This window comes from Panthera leo, chromosome C1, assembly GCF_018350215.1.
Source record: "Panthera leo isolate Ple1 chromosome C1, P.leo_Ple1_pat1.1, whole genome shotgun sequence".
Lineage (NCBI taxonomy): Eukaryota > Metazoa > Chordata > Mammalia > Carnivora > Felidae > Panthera > Panthera leo.
In genome coordinates, this window is record NC_056686.1 from 144,114,004 (window position 1) to 144,134,526 (window position 20,523).

General features: G+C 34.4%; 1 protein-coding gene across 2 annotated transcripts in view; it reads left to right on the forward strand.

The window, feature by feature from the left end:
• KCNJ3 (potassium inwardly rectifying channel subfamily J member 3) overlaps positions 1 to 19,480 on the forward strand; it is a 150,872-nt gene extending 131,392 nt beyond the window's left edge. Inside the window, exon 3 of one of the 2 annotated variants that reach the window (XM_042948814.1) lies at positions 18,503 to 19,480. In XM_042948814.1, the coding sequence (XP_042804748.1) occupies positions 18,503 to 19,089 (587 nt within the window). In that variant the 3' untranslated portion in view covers positions 19,090 to 19,480. The remainder of the gene's footprint in view (positions 1 to 18,502) is intronic. The other variant, XM_042948815.1, reaches the window with a different exon arrangement.
• Positions 19,481 to 20,523: the final 1,043 nt, after the last annotated feature.

A 20,523-nucleotide genomic window follows, 5' to 3' on the forward strand; every position in this document is an offset into this window, starting at 1 on the left:
CATATATATATATATATATATATATATATATATATATATATATATATACACATACACACATACATATATATATATATATTTTTTTTTTTTTTTTTTCAAAATCAAGGAAGTTTGCTCTGTATTGCTAGGTAGATAGATTTAGGGGTAGAATATTTTGTTTGAGTTTTTCAGACCAAAGACAGTGGAAATAGATTTTTTAAACCAAATCACTATATCAAAAAAATATTATTCCAGGTATTATATCTTATATACAGATGTATATAATACTTAGGTCTAAAGTAATAAACTTAAAAAAAAAATACCTCTATTCAATAGTGTATTTTCATCCACCACACCATCTTGGTTCTTTATTTGCCTCCTTGCCCTAATTGACTAGGAGTTAAAAGGATCTGATAGGACCTCAGAATAGGTATACCAAGAACCAAAACACCAATATTATTTGAAAATGACAGTAGAGAAAGAGACAGATGGTTGCTCCCTTCATATGTTCTAATAGCAACTAGAGCTGTTAATTAAAATAAGGAGCACCTCAAGAATGTGACTGAACCTATACACAGAATTAATCTGGGTAATTTAGGCAAAATAACAAGTTGGTTTTTTTTGTTTTTTTTGTTTTTTTTTTATTTTAAAGGAAGGATTTAGATTGTGTTGAAATTATTTGGTCATTGAGTCCATGTTCTCATTTCCCTTTCTAGTGTTGACATCTTCAAGCCAAATTGTGCTATAATAAATGAAAATAGGTAAAGGTGGCTACTCTTTTGTACCTCACTTTCTTTCTTTGATACAAGTTAGTGTTTTAGATTATGTTTCCCAAGGCCTCTCTAATTCAAATTACTATGTGTTTCTTTAATTGCACTATTCAGGCAATAAGGTTATTCAATTTACAACAGACATAATTCTTTATTTCATCAAAGCTGTTAATAAAGTACATTTTCTTTGCCTATTTTGCTCTTATATTCCTGGAAAAGAAGTAGTGAGTTATGGCTCTACTCCGACAGATTTCTGTTGATTATAAGAAAGTTAAAGGCTTCCGTTAAAAACATTTTTTTTAACATCACCAAATCACTGTAAGATTATAGATACCTATCTATTTAGAAAGGAGCCTAGGAAAAACCATTTCATTAAGATGCACATCGTGTATTTCAAACACAATGTATTTAATCTGATTAGTTGGCTGAGACCCAGCCAGTGCTCTGTCAGCAGATCAGGAGTAAAACAATGAAGCTGTAATTAATGAAATTAATGCCAGATATAGAAACTGGAGATCTGAGGTGACATTTCGGTCATAACATATCCTTTGAGCCTAGCAGAATGGAGAGACAGTTTAGTTGGAAGTAATTGTTCTTAGTTTAATGGCACATGATTAGACAAAAATGGTTATTTTTCTCATGCTACTGGCTGCTAGGACTATAAGTTGGCAGGCATGACGGTACAAAACTGTCAGACAAATTTAATCAGAAAGTTCAGAAAATAAAAGGGTATGATTTGATTTACTATTTTTAGCTTCTCTTTCTTATGTGTCCGAGTAGAGTTTCATGGCATGTCCATTTTCATCATGCTAACAATATGAAGTTGTTGGTCACCAGTCTTTGTAACCTCCTACATCCAATCAGTTGTCAAGTCTTGTTCGATTTGCCTCTGAAGTATCTTTTAGATCTTTCTCCACAGTCATTTGTTTGGCCATCGTCCCTTACCAGGGCTTCCCAACTGGTCTGGCTGCTTCAGTCTTGCCCTGATCAGATATTTTCTCCATAGAGCAGTCGAGATGATTTCTGCCAAACACTAGCAGGCTGTGCCACAGCCTTTGATAAAACACATCAATTACCCCTCAGCGAGTGGACTGATGCATTATTTTCAGGTGATAAGTACAATTTCCCCTCAGTATACGACACCAAATACTCCTTACCCAATAGAGGTTTGTCAGCATGCCAAGGAAATAGAAAAGTTTAACCTTTCACTGTAAAAATAGTGTTGCATAATAAGATCTTGGTCTCGGAAAGTAGATATTAAAATATTAATAATAGTAATAGTAATCCTAGTCAACATTTATTAAGTCCACCACAAAAGACAGGAATGGAAATTATGAGGAAGAGTCCATAGTCAGGATGTCTGCCAGATGCTGTAGAAGGCTGGTTCTTGCACAGCTGTGGGGTTGGGGAGCATGAAGTCAGGTTAAGAACAGCGTTCAGTGAACAATTTGTATGGATGAGATGTGAGGACACACTTGAGGTGAAATAGGGAATCCTATAAAAGGTATGCAGAATGTGTACTTTCCTTCCAAAGTTAACAAATATTAAGGACAGATGAATTATAAAACAATATCACCAAGATTGGCAAATCTTTCTAAGGATGCATGCAGTCTAAGTCATCGAGCCTCACTTTGATTACATGTTACAGCACTTTGCAGGTGCAAATCTATCTAATGGTGGGTGCTTCCATAATTTGGGGGGTTCTCTTTAAGATAAAAAGAATACAAAACTCTGACATCAAATTTATGAAAATGGAAAGGACCTGTGCTAGTGAAAGTGCCTGAAATGTAAGCTTTGTAAGTATCATGTTAAGCCCACCTCTAGCCATTTGAACTTTTGAATGTTTAATGTGTTTCTCTTGAAATGTAGTCTGTGTACTTTTCCCTTTCTTTTATGGTGATAGTAACATTTCCCCATTAAGATCCTACCATATTTTACCAACAGTGCTAGACTTGGATCTTACATGATAGTCCTTTAGAGTGAGTTCTACTTCTTCCACAATTTATTAGATCTTATATGCACTTAAAAGAATTGATGTCTCAAGAAAGATTAAGCAAACCGTATACATTACTTGAGGCAAGAAGTGGATTTAAGACAGCGTGGTAACAGCCTAAAAAATAACTTGGAGCTGTCAGCATCAGACAGAATGGAGCCCTCATAGACCATATAAGCAGTAATGATGGTTTCAAATTACAATGGGAAATCTTTATATTTTGAAAGAATAATTACGTAATTTTATCTTTCTGGAAACGTTTACTTTAAAGGTGTTTATGTTTGTTTGCTTGGAGAGAAGGAGGGAGAGAGAGTGGGAGCACTCGAGCATCAGAGGGACAGAGAGAGGGAGAGAGAATCCCAAGCAGGCTCCACACTGTCAGGACAGAGCCAAACTTGGGGCTCCATCTCAAGAATCATAAGATCACGACCTGAGCCATGACACTAACCAGCTGAGCCACTCAGGCACCCCTGGAAACTTTGACATTAGGTGTGGGTTTTGGAAATTAGCTTAGACTTCGTACAAAACAGACCTATTTCTTGCCTCCATTCATTTTGTGGAGATAAAATATAGGTACAGCAAAATAGATGCGCCTGCTTATATGTATATGAATAGGTTAGATACTTTCTAATGCAGTGAGCAGGGTGTTTGGAATATGGAAATTTGCAAACAACAAAACAGGATGTTTGTGTGACTTCTCATTTCAACCACAAAAGCAATTTTTTTAAGTAAATTTTAAACGTTGTTAAAACCTCTTTATTTATGACTTCATAAATTATAATAATCAAAATTTAGAACCTGTTGGAGAAAAAGATTTGGTGGCAAATTTATACATTAGTAGTCTTTCTTTTTTTTTCCCACCATATGCATCATGGTATAGAGATCCACCTTTATGGCATAGCGAAATGGTTGAAATGTAGCATGAGTGTAGATGAGGGCTCTTGAGATGCAGAATAGTTAACTCCAAGAACAGAAGGAACCTGGCTCCATTTCTTACAAGCCAGGAGGCCATGAGCAAGTTACTTAACCTCTTAGGTACTGGCTTTTTTGTTTTAATTTACTTATTATCAGTAGACTTGATGTTTTAGAAAAGTTTTAGGCTCACAGTAACATCCTGCAGCAAGTACAGAGTTCCCATACATCCCCCAGCCCTGCAGCCCAGCCGCTGCCAGCCTCACTCACCATTAACATGGTGCCCCAGTGTGGTACGTTTGTTAGAATCAATGATCAGACATCGACACATCATTATCAATCTAAGTCCATGGTTTACATCGGGGTTCACACTTTGTGTTGTACGTTCTAAGTTTTGACAAATGCATAATGACATGTATCTACTATTACAGTTATCATATAGAGTATTTTCACTGCCTTAAAAATCCTCAATCTGGCACCTGTTCATCCCCAAATCCTGGTAATCACTGATCTTTTTACTGTCTGCATAGTTGGATTTTCCAGAATGTTATGTAATTGGAATCATACAGTATGTAGTGTTTCAGATTGTCTTCTTTTACTTAGTAGTATGCATTTATGGTTACTTGTGTTTTTCATGGCTTAATAGCCCACTTTTTAGAATCATTGAATAATATTCCATTTATACATATATAGCAGTTTGTTTATTCATTCACCAATTAAAGGACATTTTGGTTGCTTCCACTTTTGGCAAATATGAATAAAGTTGCATAAACATTTGTGTGCAGATTTTTGTGTGGACATAAATTTTCAGCTCATTTGGGTAAATACCAAAGAGCCCAATTGCTGAATCGTATGGTAAGAATATATTTAGTTTTGTAAGAAACGGCCAAACCGTCTTCCAGAGTGGCTGTATTATTTTGCATTCCCAGCAGCAATGAGTGAGCAGTCCTGTTTTTCTGCACCCTCACCAGCATTTGCTGGTTTTGGTGTTCCCTGTTTTGGCCATTTTTAATAGATATTTAGTGGTATCTCATTATTATTTGAATTTTCAAATATATAATGACATGTAATATGGAGCATCTTTTCATGTGATCAGTCACCACCTGTATATCTTCTTTGATGAAGGGTCTGTTCATACCTTTTCCCCATTTTTTAGGGACAGGTTAATCATCTGAAAAAGAAGATGGTAACTATTCCATAGGGATTTTGAGAATAAACTAATTCACTTAGATATTTTAACATAGACCCTAGAATATAGGTCCATTAAGTATTAGATGATATTCTTATGAATTATCTACATTGCTTCATAATAACATGTCTGAAACAACATTCTCCCCACTCCACCCCACCAATCAGCTTCCTTTTTTCATAAAAAAAATCAGTTTCTCAATTTTTTTCCTTTTCATTTGGTTTTAAATATTTCTTTCTTGACTCATCCCTTAAGTGCAGACAATTTTTTTCTTCCATTTTTTTCCTATGGAATTTTTTAATTAATAAATGAAACAATCTCAGAAGTAAGTTGGGTACTTCTCTGTCTCATATCTGAAATTAAATCATATATATATATATATACACATATATATGATTAAATATATATATACATATATGATTAAATATATATTTAATCATATGATTAATATATATAATATAATATAATATAATATAATATAATATAATATAATATATATTTAATCGTAGCACAGTTCATGTATTTTTCAGGTCAATCACTGAAGTTATTACCTTGTTAACTTCTGAAATGTTTATTAGGCAGAGAATGCAACTGCACGATTAAGATTATTTCTTAATTCTTTTTATTTGTTGTGAAAAAGTGATATGTCTGAGAATAAACATCACTAATTCAAAGTCTATTAAAATTGTTATTAAAAATGATAGGAATACAGTTTCTGATTATGAATACCATGAAAACTGATACCTTTGGGTATGTATGGCCACAAATGAAAGCGTCTTCTTTACCAATTATTAACTCTATCTCATGATTCCTATGTGTGCATCTGGCCAGAGAGCTTGATTTTCAGTATTCCAAGTGGATTAACTTGCCTTTTCTTCTTTCTCTCTTTCTTTCTTGTTTAGATCTTGGCCATAGTGTTTGTAATATCAATAAGCCTTTGAATATTAGACATTACTATATATTTTTTTCTTAGCATTATTTATATGATGTAAATAATTATATTTATAAATGAGATATATATGTATATGTATGTATATGTATATATGTATATGTATGTATATGTATATATGTGTATACATATACATATATATATATATGATAAAATCTCCCCCAAAGATCACCAGGTCAAATAAGAATTTTGTCTGTATACCCTGACTCTATCTTAACAGATTGCTTATAGACAGATTGTTTTTCACTTTAACACCTGGGAGAAAATCTAAGCTGTCTTGGGAGTTGAGATACATTTTAAGATAAACTTTAGAGAGTTCAGTTATCATTTCCTTTTTGAAAATGTCAATCATTAGGAAGTTTCTGTTTACATCTCTTACCCTATTTGCCTCAGGATTTTTATATTGTAGCTTTTTTTTTAAGCGGTTTTCTTTTTTTTAATTAAAGCAAATTAAAATACTGTCTAAAGGTGAGAAACCGCGTGGTCTAGGGAAACTTTTTTTTTAATTCCAAGTGGATTAAAAATTAATTCCAGTATAATTAATGTGCAGTGTTATGTTAGTTTCAGGTATACATTACCATGATTCAGGAATTATATACATTGCTCTGTGCTCATCCAATAGATGTACTCTTGATCCCCTTCATTTTTTTTAGCCATCCCCCGTCCATCTCCCCTCTTATAACCACCAGTTTGTTCTCTGTATGTAAGAGTCTGGGTTTCGTTTGTCTTCTTTTTTCTTTGTTCATTTGTTTTGTTTCTTAAATTCTACAGGAGTGAAATCATATGGTATTTGTCTTTATCTGACTGGCTTATTTCACTTAGGATTGTACCCTGTAGATCCACCCACACTGTTGGAGATGGCAAGATTTCATTATTTTTTATGACTGAGTAATATTCCATTTGATAATATATATGCCACTTTTTTATTCATCCATCTATCAGTGGGCACTTGTATTGCTTCCATACTTTGGCTATTGTAAATAATGCTGCAATAAACATAGGAGTGCGTATTTCTTTCCAAATTATTATTATTTTTTTTGTATTCTCTGGGTAAATACCCAGCAGTGCAATTACTGGATTATATGGTAATTCTATTTTTGATTTTTTGAAGAACCTCCTTACTATTTTCTATAGTGGCTCTACCAGTTTGCAACCATGCACTAGAGTTCCTTTATGTCTACATCCTTGCCAACACTTGTTGTTTCTGGTGGTTTTGATTTTAGCTGTTCTGACACGTATGGGGTAGTACTACTCATATAATGAAAATTATACTTTTAATTTGCATTTCCTTGATTATTAGTGATGTTGATAGGGAAACGTTAGTATTTTCATGGTTAAACACCTGTTTTGTCATGTCAGAAATTTAAATTATTTATTAAGACTTGTATGTACATGCCCAAACCAATCATTCATTTTTCTCTTAAAATACATGAGCTAAAATATCATATATTTGTAATGATTACTGTGAAGTGGCATTTTCACATCTAGAATGGAAAACAATAATAATTTCCATAAAATTACAGATATTTTATTTTTAATTTAGGTTCTATAAATAACTTAAGAACAAAAATTGGAAGGGAAATTCTCTGATTTTTCACTGCAAAGCATGGAACCATAATAACTGCTGAATTGCAAATGTTTATCCAGGCTCTGTTCTAAGCCTGCAGGCAAACAAAAAGAATTTGAATTTCTGCCAAAGAAGATGTTAAAAAATAGCTATAGTTTGATATTGAAAAAGAAGTAATAGCCTATACAAAAAGTAAGCCTCATGACTCAGGGAGAAAACAAGTTTTAGATTGTCAGGTATAAATGGATAATGCTGCATTTTATACAGTGATCAGTTATAGTTACATGAGGGATAGAAATTTCACCAAAAGCTTAGATTTAACTAGAGGTCAAATACTCAAGTATATCAAAATACCAGTTAATTTAATGTGGCTTAATGGTTAAATGCAAATAAAATATAACCTCTCTAGAAAATGTATCTAGACCTACATCTATTAGTGTATATTTTCACAAAAGCATAAGGAAAAACCTAACTGGATAACCAGATCATTGAATTTGATTTATGAGCAAGTGTATCTTCTTTGTGCAAGAATCATTCATACCTTGGTTTGTGAGCATAATTCGTTCCAGAAACATGGTTGTAATCCAAAGCACTTGTATATCAAAGCAAATTTTGGAACCATTGGCTCAGTTGTGATGTGACATTTGTGTCAGGTACTGCTCGTATTGTAAGACATTGCTCGCTTATCAAGTTAAAATTAGAAATGTTTGTTTGTCTTTCTTATGGAACACCCGCAGAACAAAGTTACTCGCCATCCAAGATTTTGATGTATTTTATATGGTGATTATATATAATTTATTTTTATATTCTCTCCTGTCCCACCTTACTAACCAAAGTAAAAAGGTCTTAGTATAATTATATCCCTTGCATTTTTGCTGCTGACCCCTTCTAGTAGATCGGGCAATCTAGTAGATTACTGACCAGTGTGGGAATGCTGTATCATAAAAAAATTGACTTCCTGGAGCACCTGAGTGGCTCAGGCAGTTAAGTGTCTGACTCTTGATCTCGGCTCAGGTCATGATATCATGATTCATGGGATGGAGCCCCACATAGGCTCTGTGCTGACAGCACGGAGCCTGCTTGGGATCCTCTCTCTCTGCCCCTCCCCAGTTTGTGCTCTCTCTCCCTCAGAATAAATAAAATTTTAAAAACAAAACAAAGTTGTCTTCTCTAGCACTGACATTTTTGACCTTCCTATTCTTCTTGTTCCTCCACTCCTCCTACTACCTCTCCCAAAGAATGCGTTGAGCATCTAATATCTGGCACAGTGTTGGATACTAGAGATGCCAAGGTGGATAAGAGCTCCCTTAAGAAGCTTATTCTAATTGGGGCGTCTGAGTAGCTCAGTCGGTTGAGCATCCAACTTCGGCTCAAGTCATGATCAAGTTCATGGGTTTGAGCTTTGTGTCAGGTTCTGTGCTGACAGCTCAGAGCCTGGAGTGTGCTTCGGATTCTGTGACTCCCTCTCTCTCTGCCCCTCCCCCACTCATGATCTCTCTCTCTCTCTCTCTCTCTCTCTCTCAAAAATAAATGAAGAACATTAAATATTTTTTTAATTAAAAAAGAAGCTGATTCTAATCTAATCCATATCTGTAACTTCATTAATGGACAAAAAGGAACTGTGTCTTAAATTCAGGTGCAACTGGTTGTGTCTTTGCATCTGCTCTTTACTCACCCCAGAATTTGTCTTTCTTATGTGATAGACAGGGACTGTGTAGCAAACTACTACTCATTTTTAAAGACTAGGTTTAAACATAGAGGTTGAGTGAGTTTATCCTTCATTCCATTGCCATAACACCTTGTAATTCAGCATCTTGAAGAGTACCTGGCAGAAAGGAAATGTTTGATCAATTAATAAATGTTAAGTATTATTACTGGTTGAAGTTGATTATGTATGTCATTGAGATATTTATAGTACCTGGTGGTTGAGAAACGTGGGTGTATGTGCCTGTGCACGTGCGCTTGTGTGTATATTTCAAAGACAATACATTAGAAGAGAAAAATTAGGAAAGATTTCATACAGTTAGTGGCATTTAATTCAAGCCTTGAATATGAGGAATTATGTGAAGAGGTAGAGAGATGAAAGAGGATATTTCAAGCAGTTGAAACAGCCATGGACCAAGTAATATGCGTGGAAAACAGTAATTATTAATGAGAAAGTCATCCATTCAAAAAAATTGGAGCAGAATGGCATAGAGGTTAAAAAGGCTGACTGTGGAATTGGAGGGCTTGACATTATATCTCCACTACAACCATATCCTGTCATGTGACATTGGACAAGCTACTTCCCCTCCCGATACCTCAGTATTGTTATCTGTCCTATGAGAAAAAGAATAGTATGGTGAAGAGAATTATAATACTCAGAAAACTTGGGATCCAGCATATATTGTCTACTATGTGTTGTAGTTATTGTTGAGAGTTTTTAAAGAGTTAAAACTAAAATGGACATTGAGGGCTAGATTTTGAAGGAACTAGGAAGACATGCTGGTAAGTTTGGGGTTTATTCTTTATTTTTCTTTAAATTGTATTTATTTATTTTGTTTACATATCACATAATTTAAAAGCTACTAGGCCTTGCCTCCTAATACTATCACGTTAAAGGTGAGAATTTCAGCCTATATTTTAAGATGACACAAACATTCAGCCCATAACACCATATAAAGTGGTTATAAATGCCATTTTAAAGCAAAATTCTAGGAATATCTTTTAAAAACAGGAAATAATCTAAACATTTAATTGTTGTAATTCATGTGCAACATTTTTAAAAAGCTGATCTGTTTGTTGCTTCAGACAATATTTTAAAAAGTTTTCTTGCCTATGATTAGAGATAATGTTCTTCAAAATAATCAAATTCCAGCATTATCTGAAAAATGTTCTGTTTAAGCAAGAAAATATTACATTTTCCCTTTGAAAAACATCTTTTCTGATGTCAGTCTTATGGAGTATTTTCCAACAATAATTTGGTTCCATTTTATTTAGGTCTTGAAGGTGTTTTAGAAGCTAAAATCATATTTTAACAAGAGAAAACTATAGAATGGATAGGTTTGGTTCTGATCCTATAATTGTCAGGGCAAAGAAACATGTTTTAATAGGTACCATAAAGAGAAAGAGATGCTGTAAGAACGGAACATTTCCTCTCTTAGGTTAAGGGAATGATAATCAGTTGAAAGCGTACTGGTCAAATTCTGTAATGCTTCTGTGTGAAGTGATAGTGGAAAGCAGAAGGTAGTCCCCTGTCAACACAGCAGAGAAGTTACTTGTATTTCTACAAGGGAAGTATTTGCTACCATAAAGTTAGGCATATTTGTGCAGAGTAGACCACATTGACAGACACAGACTTGACTCCATTTATATTGTGTGTACTAACAGGTCTTTCTTCTTATTGCAGATAAGTATAGACAACATGGTCTACAACAAATTAATAGAAACTAACAAGGCAAAAATTATTTCATTTGCTTTGAGTTGATTCTGAGAAATGGGTGATCACTAAAGAATTGAAATATATCTAAAGTGACGTTTTAACTAATTAAAACCCCAATAATAATGATGATTGATAATAGCTAATGATTATTACCAGGTAATATGGGAGACCCATTAAATTGATTATATCATTTTCAATTATAATAACCTAATAAATTATATATTTTTATCCCTTATAACTATCCATATTTTATAGCAATTAAGGTTTAGATAATTTCAATAATATGCCTAAGATCTTACTAATACTGTGTGGTTAAAACACAGCAACCTCAAATTCAAAGCCCGTGTTCTTAGGCTATTAATATTACCCCAATCCTCTTAAATATGTTTTTAACAGTATGACCATGAATTATCTGTCATAGTTTCTATGTGTCATTGACCCTTTACACCTGCACTTGCATTCCTGTTTGCAAATCTACCCATCTTTGTTGTTGGTTAAAAATCTATCTTCCTTTCTTTTGTTCTTCTGGAAAGTAAGAAACCTAAACTATTAAATTCGAAACTACTAAATTTCTTATTGACACTTTATTTTCTAACAAATGTACTTGGGTTTTTCTTCTTGTTTTTGTCTTTTAATCTTCTTAAGATTTTTTGACCTAGCTCAAGCGATAATAGCAAAGTGATGTCTGAGAACACATTGTAAGGCCAAGTGCTTGTAAATAATAGAGGATAATATTGGGTTGAATGCATGCCAGAAACTTCTACTCTTCTCTAAAGTGTCTGAGCAGAATATGTTGAGCTTTAAAGGGATTCCATCTATTTGAAAACTGCAGTTTCTGGAAGCAATTTATATATTCTTAATAACTTTGCAACCTATATCCCAGAGGAGCCTGATGCCATAACCTTAGTGTTATTGAACAGTGGTGGACAGAGTGTCTTTGTTTTATAAACAAGATAAAAAAAAAAAAAAACAAAAAAACCAAATAATAAAACCCTAACATCATATACTGCCTCAGAAAGTTTAGAGTGTAAACTTGGGTTCAGCTCAGTACAACACAACAGAGAACAGGCAGAGAATGACAAGTGTGCCTTATAGTTATTGTATCTTGGAGGATGGGTGAAATTTGGGGAGTACTTAAGGGAAGCAACAGCTACAGACTATTCAGTAATATTCAGAGCAATAATATAGGGCAGTCTAGGAAATTACATGTGATACAGCACATGCTATACATGCTAAGTTGTAAAAACCACTGCCAATTTGGGGGGAAAAAACCAAAAATGACAAATTTAATGAATAAAAACAATATATTATTTGGCTAAAATTTTCAGTTGTGGATGTATGTATATAAATGAGACTTGTAGAGTAGTCAGATGTCCTGTATTTAGGGACTCTTCTAGAAGAAAATGAGCAATATTTATTGTACATGCAACTTATATATACATTACATAATTTCATTTAATCCTCTCAGTTTATCCTATGTAAAATCAAGAGAGCGGGCCTTAATTTACAGATGAGGAGACTGAGGAGTAAAGAGATTTAATGGTTGTTTTCAAGTTCACACATTAATTAGTAATGGATCAGGGATTCAAGTACATCATGAGAGCTGAGAAGAGTCAAGATAGCATGTACAATGTGCTTAGAGAGATGGTTGGCACACATAAGTTCTTAGAGCAATCTTACTATTATTACCTATTATTATTACATAGCTTAATTAAAGGAGATTTTTCTCCAGTTTTCCCTTTTGTATAGTGCACACATAAAAGATAGCCACTATTATAAGAGAATTCTCTCTCTCTCTCTCTCTCTCTGTCTCTCAGCAGATTCCATATTAAGGTTTAGATAAAGCCTCTGCTGTGCACAAGTTATTGATTATTTGACATTTTCCATGTCACAACATCCAGACATTCCCCTTGGCCTGGTTATATTGTGTTTAACCATCTCACACACACCTTATGTAGGGGACCATTTCTAACCAGCAGAAACAACAAAGAATCGCTGAGTTAGAGGTATTCTGAAAGTTTAATTAAGGACTTATCAAATAGCAACTCCCTTGCCAATTTTCACTTTAAAAAGCTCTCAGACTTGTTATTTGAATAAGTGTTCAATTCACTTAAAGAGGAACTTAAAGGTAGAATCAGGAAGGGGACAAGTCAAAAGTAAAAAGGTTAGACTGCATCGCCTCAATCATTTTAGATCAACACAGTGCTGGAATAAATTAAAAAGCAATCTATAGCTTTTTCATCTAAGAATTAGTGCAGGAAATAAATCCCCTTTTCACAAAATGTTTTTCATCTAAGGATCAAAAGTCCCAGCTATTTCCAGTAGCAGCATCTGTTGCTTTACCAGTTTCCACAGAGATGAGCTCGTGTTGATTTTCATCACATTTGTTCAAGCTTGGAATCTGGTTAAAATACGCAAACTGTCGCAATGCCAGTTAAGAGTTGCAATCATATAGTACCCTGTGAATAATGCCATTCACCTGCATTTATTTTGATTCAAACAGCATTTCCAATTATGAATCTAAGCATGGGTTATTTTTAAATGACTTGAAAAAATGACCTAGAGTAAGAAACATAAGATAAAGTATTCTACAAGGAAGAATACTATGATACACACATGTTCTTAGGAAACATATTATCTTTACTTTAAATCTTTTCAGCTGAAATCTGTGTTTTGCTTTTTCTTTTTTTTTTTTTTTTTTAAACGTTTATTTATTTTTGAGACAGAGAGAGACAGAGCATGAACGGGGGAGGGGCAGAGAGAGAGGGAGACACAGAATCGGAAGCAGGCTCCAGGCTCCGAGCCATCAACCCAGAGCCCGACGCGGGGCTCGAACTCACGGACCGCGAGATCGTGACCTGAGCCGAAGTCGGATGCTTAACCGACTGAGCCACCCAGGCGCCCCTGTGTTTTGCTTTTTCAACACCATTTTGGGTTAACGTGTAAAAAGAAGTCTGTCAGTTGCGTTACCTTAGAACATTGTCTAAACTGCAGATTGACCATCATAGACATTTTTCTGTTTTCCACCTTCTAATACTTTAATATCATTATTCATATGTTGACTGGATATTAATATTGTAAGTTTAAACCAGATTAAAAAACTGATGTTAGATACAAAAATACTGATTGAAAGAGATACATGCACCTTGATGTTTATAGCAGCACTATCAACAATAGCCAAATTATGGAAAGAGCCCAAATGTTTATCAATTGAGGAATGGATAAAGAAGATGTGCTATATATATATACAATGGGATATTACTCAGCCATCAAAAAGAATGAAATCGTTCCATTTGCAATGATGTGGATGGAACCCGAGTATATTGTGCTAAGCGAAATAAATCAGCTGGAGAAAGACACCATATGATTTCACTCATATCTGAAATTTAAGAAACGAAACCAATAAACATGAGAAAAAGAGACAGGCAAACCCAAAAACAGACTCTTCACTGTAGAGAAAAAACCGAGAGTTACTGGAGGGGACATGGGTGGGGATAGGTTAAATGGGTGATAGACATTAAGGAGGGCATCTGCGTTGAGCACTGGGTGTTGTATGTAAGCGATGAATCACAAAATTCTACTGAATCCAATATTATACTCTATGTTAACTAACTAGAATTTAAATAAAAAACTAAAAAAGAAAAAAAAATTAAACAATGTAATGCTGTTGAATTGGAAATGTATGCATCTGTGTACCTACATCTAATGAAACTGTAAAAGAAGGAGCAGAGGAACAAACATGAGTCAAATGCAAATGTCGTTGGTATAATTACCAAAGTATTGTCATGGTTTTAGTCACCTTGCTGCAGGCCTTTTTAATAATCCACCCCAAGCTTCTACACTCAGTGTCCTAAGCTATTGGAGATACACGGATGGAAACTAAGAAACTCTAATATTTGGAAATATGTGCAGTGTATCTTTTTCTAGATTTTAGAACATTTTGAATGTTTAATGGATCATTTTTCCAAAAAGAGAATTGCTATCTGATATCTAGCTATCTGTAAATTTAATTTCCCATACTGCTGATGTGGGGCAAATTAGTGATATGTCAAAATTCCCCACTTACGTTAATGCATTAACACTAATTTTCAGGAAGAACGGGAAATGGAAATGATTATTACTATAGAGCAGTAAACCCAGCAGTCATTATTAAGCTTTGCCTTAAATAGCAAGCGCTGTTCTGTGCACTTGTCCAAAGCTCTCAATAGCTTTATGAGATGATGCTTCTTCTCTGCTTTGTAGAAGGGAGAACTGAATCTCAGAGAGTTTCAGGTATTTTTCACATGCTACTTAGTGGCATGAGGTAGATGATATCCAAGTAACATTGAATTGACAGCCAAATTCATAATTCATATCCAACAACAATGAGTTCACTCTGAAAAGAAATTAGTTTAATTTCACATAGTAGAAATAAATCTCCCCACCCTACTTTTCTGTCAAAATCCTCCACTGACATTTGAGTAACAATGCTTACAGGTATCTTTATGTGAACAGATGCTTGAAATACCTGTTTACATTGTAGATGTCACTGTACCTTCAGCACCTTATTAGTATTCAATATCCTGTTTCCCCAAAGTGAAAATTCCATAAGATTTTATTTCTTCCATGTTTCCCCACCATTTAATTTTTTTTTTTTTTTTTTTTTTTTTTTTTACGTTTTTTCATTGACTGCTGATAACTACCCAGGAAACAGCTCAGGATAAGTAAGCATTGCAGATCAGCAATGTGGTATATTATAAAGATAAATAATGGGACAGAATGTTGATTTTTTTGTTTCATTTCCTTTCCTTTCCTAATGTAAAAAATGTCACTAAAATGGAATGAACTAAGATGGTGATAGTAACTGGATTTTGTTTCAGTGTTTACTCTTTTGTTGTTACAAGTAACTGAACAAAGTTTATGTCTGAATTTACTTCAACTCTTAATATATACATCCATTTGTAATGACCAGAGGACAAACCTACAAACCTATGTTACACTGAGTTATATTTACTATATGCCCTTACTTCAGATAATTCTACCCACCATCAATTTTCAGTGGCATAATTTTTAAAAGTTAAAATGGGGCTGTGAAGGAAGTACTGTCACTTAACAGTAAATATATATTTATGATTTTTTTCTTTTATTTTCTTTTGAGAGAGAGAGAGCACATGAGCAGGGAAAAGGGGCAGAGGGTGAGAGAGAATCTTAAGCTCCACACTCAGCATGGATCCTGACATGGGAGTCAATCCCATGACCCTGGGATCATGATCTGAGCCAAAACCAAGAGTCAGATGCTCAACTGACTGAGCCACCAAGAGCCCTCTGATTTTTTTTCTTAAATTTATATTAATATCCTGGGCTGGAAAGATACATAAATTATGAGAGTGACTGCTTTGGGAGAGAAACTTAAAGGTACTTTTTTAAAACAAATACAGGGTACTTATTTATTTTATTTTTCATATCTTAATGGATAGGAACATGGATAGTTGTTGTATATTATAATTTTTCATGATCTTTAAACTATTCAAAATAAAGTCAAGTAAATATATCAGGAAATACATTTTTTAATCTTTTCTGAATGATCATCTGTAAGTTTTTTTCATGAAATACAGGCTAGAAATTGAAGATACAGAATGCTACTGTGTGTATGTCTATAGTACTTACAAATTACTCTTTAAACTGATTTTGTTATCTCCATGTATAAATGTTTCTGAGGGCTATTCCTGATAAAATGTTGATTATGAAGACTGGTATTTGGCCAGTTTGATTTTCACCATGACAGTTTGATAGATTGTTTAGAGTCGGTTTCCTAACTAAAATATTAGTGACACGATGGCAGAGTAAAAAGAACAATATCAACCCCCCCAGAAATTAGAATAATACTGTGCTTTCTCTATAGCTTCCTAGATCTGTGCCCAAGGAAGGTCAAGATCTATTTCTGAGTGCTATATTTCTTATCTTTAAAATGGACATAAGAATATTTTCTTTTTTAAAAAAATGTTTATTTGGGGAGAGAGAGAGAGAGAGCATGGCCTGAGCAGGAGAGGAGCAGAGGTTGTGGGGGGGGGGGCGGGGCGGGGACAGAGGATCTAGAGCGGGCTTTGTGCTGACAGCAGTGAGCCTGATGCAGGGCTTGAACTCATGAACCATGAGATCATGACCTGAGCCGAAGTCAGATGCTTAACCAACTGAGCCACCCCAGTGCCCCAAGAATATTTCTTATTAGGATGATCTTAAAGATTAGAAATAATAAACAGAGTGCACCTAACACAGTGCCTGAGATATGATAGGTATTTATTTTCTGCATTTGTTTCTTTAAGAAGCATCTGGAAAAGGATGGTATATAAGTGTAACAGCTGCTTCTTTGGTCATGCATAGCTGACCATAGTTATAAGGCAAGATTTTGTAAAGATTCCAGGAAGAAATTATCTTCAATATGGCTTTTCAATTATGTACTTATCCTTTTTCTCAGTATTGTATGTATGATCGCTAATCAAGAGAAAAGACAGAATATCCCTTTATCCAAATTACTCCAGGCTTAACCCCAATAGAAATTATTTATAAAGTGACAGAGAGAGAAGAAAAATGTAAGCAGAAAGGCTGTCATTATTTGTTTAAATTATTCTTAATTATTACAGAAATGCATTTTTTAAATTTTACACTTTACTAGCCTCAAATAGAAGTCTGATAGTAAAGGTGAAAGAAGGTAGTGAATTTTGCAAGTTACAAAAAGTTCTGTCTTCTGACTGAAATAAGACTGAAGTTTGATAACATGTTTTAAATGTATTCATGGACTTCTCAGTCTTCACACTTCCAATGAATATCTGAGGTTGACTGATTTAATAGTAACCCGCTCTAAATATCTGATTTACGAAGACAACACAGTTGAGTAAATAAGAGTGGCATGATGTCAATGACATCCAAGTTAACATAATATGTAAGTAGCAACATTTTATACCTGATATTCTGCATCTGGTTTTAGAGATTCCTATAGCAGGGATAAAATTTGAAACATCACATTGACACAGATTACTGATGTTAGCATGTGGATTTCTAAGACCTGAGCAAAAGTTTATGCTGGCCTGAAAGGTCCAGAAGAATAGGACCACCATGATGACTTTTTATTACCCAAGATAAAAATATTTTCAACTTTTATTAACTTGGCAAATACTTGGGATAGTTCTCTTTGCTCTCATTTATTAAGACATTATATGACACCTTTTACATTTTTGTACATGTTGCTTTATTTACCGTGCTCACAACAGTACTGTGATGCAGGGATTTCGTCCTTTACAGAAGAGGGAAGTGATACTCTGTGAAGTATCTTAATAAGTTTACACAGTGGTAAAGTTTGGATGCAAAGTTGGGTTTGTTTCATATATCACATGGCTTCTTGAGCGATAGAAATGATTTTGTGGTTTCTCCCCTTCTATCAATACGTATGTTCACATATTGATGCCATTATTACTTTTGGTTCATGGATAAAAAGCAATGAATTGTGCCTTGATATGTTGCCTCTCAAACATGTACAGTAAAAGTGCCCTGTGGTTTTCATTGGAAGAAAGCGTATGTATCAAAGCTATTAATGTATTGAAACTTCTCACGTGTTCCATTAGTCGGTTTATTTAGATAAGAGTTCAAACGTAAACAGGAAAGCAAAATGAATTCCTTCGGTCAAACTGGCGTTGCATGTCCACGCACTGTGCAGAACTTATCACAGGTTTTCTTTGTGCCCCATAGGGATGACTTGTCAAGCTCGAACATCTTACACTGAAGATGAAGTTCTTTGGGGCCATCGTTTTTTTCCCGTGATTTCCTTAGAAGAAGGGTTCTTTAAAGTTGATTACTCCCAGTTTCACGCAACATTTGAAGTCCCCACGCCACCTTATAGCGTGAAAGAACAGGAGGAAATGCTGCTTATGTCGTCCCCTTTGATAGCACCAGCCATTACTAACAGCAAAGAAAGACACAATTCTGTGGAATGCTTAGATGGACTCGACGACATGACTACAAAGCTTCCGTCTAAGCTGCAGAAAATTACTGGAAGAGAAGACTTTCCCAAAAAACTCTTGAGGATGAGTTCTACAACTTCAGAAAAAGCCTACAGCTTGGGAGATTTGCCCATGAAACTTCAACGAATAAGTTCAGTCCCTGGCAACTCAGAAGAAAAACTGGTATCTAAAACCACCAAGATGTTGTCTGATCCCATGAGCCAGTCAGTGGCTGATTTGCCACCAAAGCTTCAAAAAATGGCGGGAGGAGCAGCCAGGATGGAAGGGAATCTCCCAGCCAAATTAAGAAAAATGAACTCTGATAGATTCACATAACAAAACACCCCCGTAGGCATTATTTATTGTTTGATTTAGTAATAGTCCAATATTTGGCTGATGAGGTAATCCTCGAAGGAATCTGAAAGGTACATTTTCCCCAGTCATATATGCATATTTGAGAACCCTTTCTTCCCAAGTATTGCCACTGTGCAGAAAGCAAAAGTTGTGTAAAGGGAGGACACCATAAGAAAGTTCTTATTAACGGGCATGTATTATCACATCAAGCATGCAATAATGTGCAAATTTTGCATTTAGTTTTATGGCATGATTTATATATGGTATATTTATATTGTATATTCTGGAAAAATATATATATATATATTTAAAGAGGTGGTACTCTTCACGACATTTCTAACATATGTATTAAACCAAACATGAGTGGATAGCTTTCAGGGCGATAAAACTATATATATGTGTGTGTGTATATATATCTATATATATACACGTGTGTGTGTGTGTGTGTGTATATATATACCTATACACACACACACACACACACACACACACACACACATACATACGTACATATATATCTGATAAAATTGTGATGTTTTGTTCAAAGTTGTAGTTCTTGTGCATGTTTACTTTATTAGGCTAGGAAGGCTTCTGGCATTAATTATTAATACCAAATATTTTAGCCTTAAATTATTTGTCATTTTAAAATCTGATTTAATGTTTTCTGCTGTTTAAGGTCCTGGGAGGTTATCAATTGTACTTTATATGAGGGAGTCACACAAGTCTATGCTATTTATGGCCCTGCATAAATATAACCATTATATTTAACTTATAAATTTTAGAGCATACCATCAATATGCTAAAAATTTCTTAGGATTTTTAAAAGTTGCTAGCACTAGGGGAAAATTGCTTAATTTGAGAATTGGTCCTTTTCTGGACTACTTCAAGTCTGGAAATCTGTTTTGTATATGATCTAACACAAATATGAGCTCTGAACAAATGCTGAATCATTGTAATCATTAGTAGCCAACTTATACTGAATATATCAGAATCTGCTTGAAATTACATAATTAATGGTCCCTGTTTCAAACTGAGGCAATTGGTAACATTTTCACTCCTTTTCTGGAAGTTCTGTCATTTTAAAAACCAATAATTTATTCTTGAAGAGATACGACAATACAATGAAACAGATGATAAATATCTATGCTTAAAATATGTATGTCTAAATGAGTCTCTTTTTTAATGCTGTTCTCTTGTTTGTGGCATTTATTGTATCAGGACAGACCTTTTTTCCTCACCTGGGGAACCTATCCCACCCCATGCCTGTCACTGGGTTCAGGGAGAATGTTATGTATATACCTGAGAGAATTTTTAATTAGATGAATTGAAGATATTTTACCCATATGGGCTTTTTTGTTTATTTGTTTGTTTGGTAAACAATGATTTTATTGGTGTCTTGGATGCCTGGCCTACCAA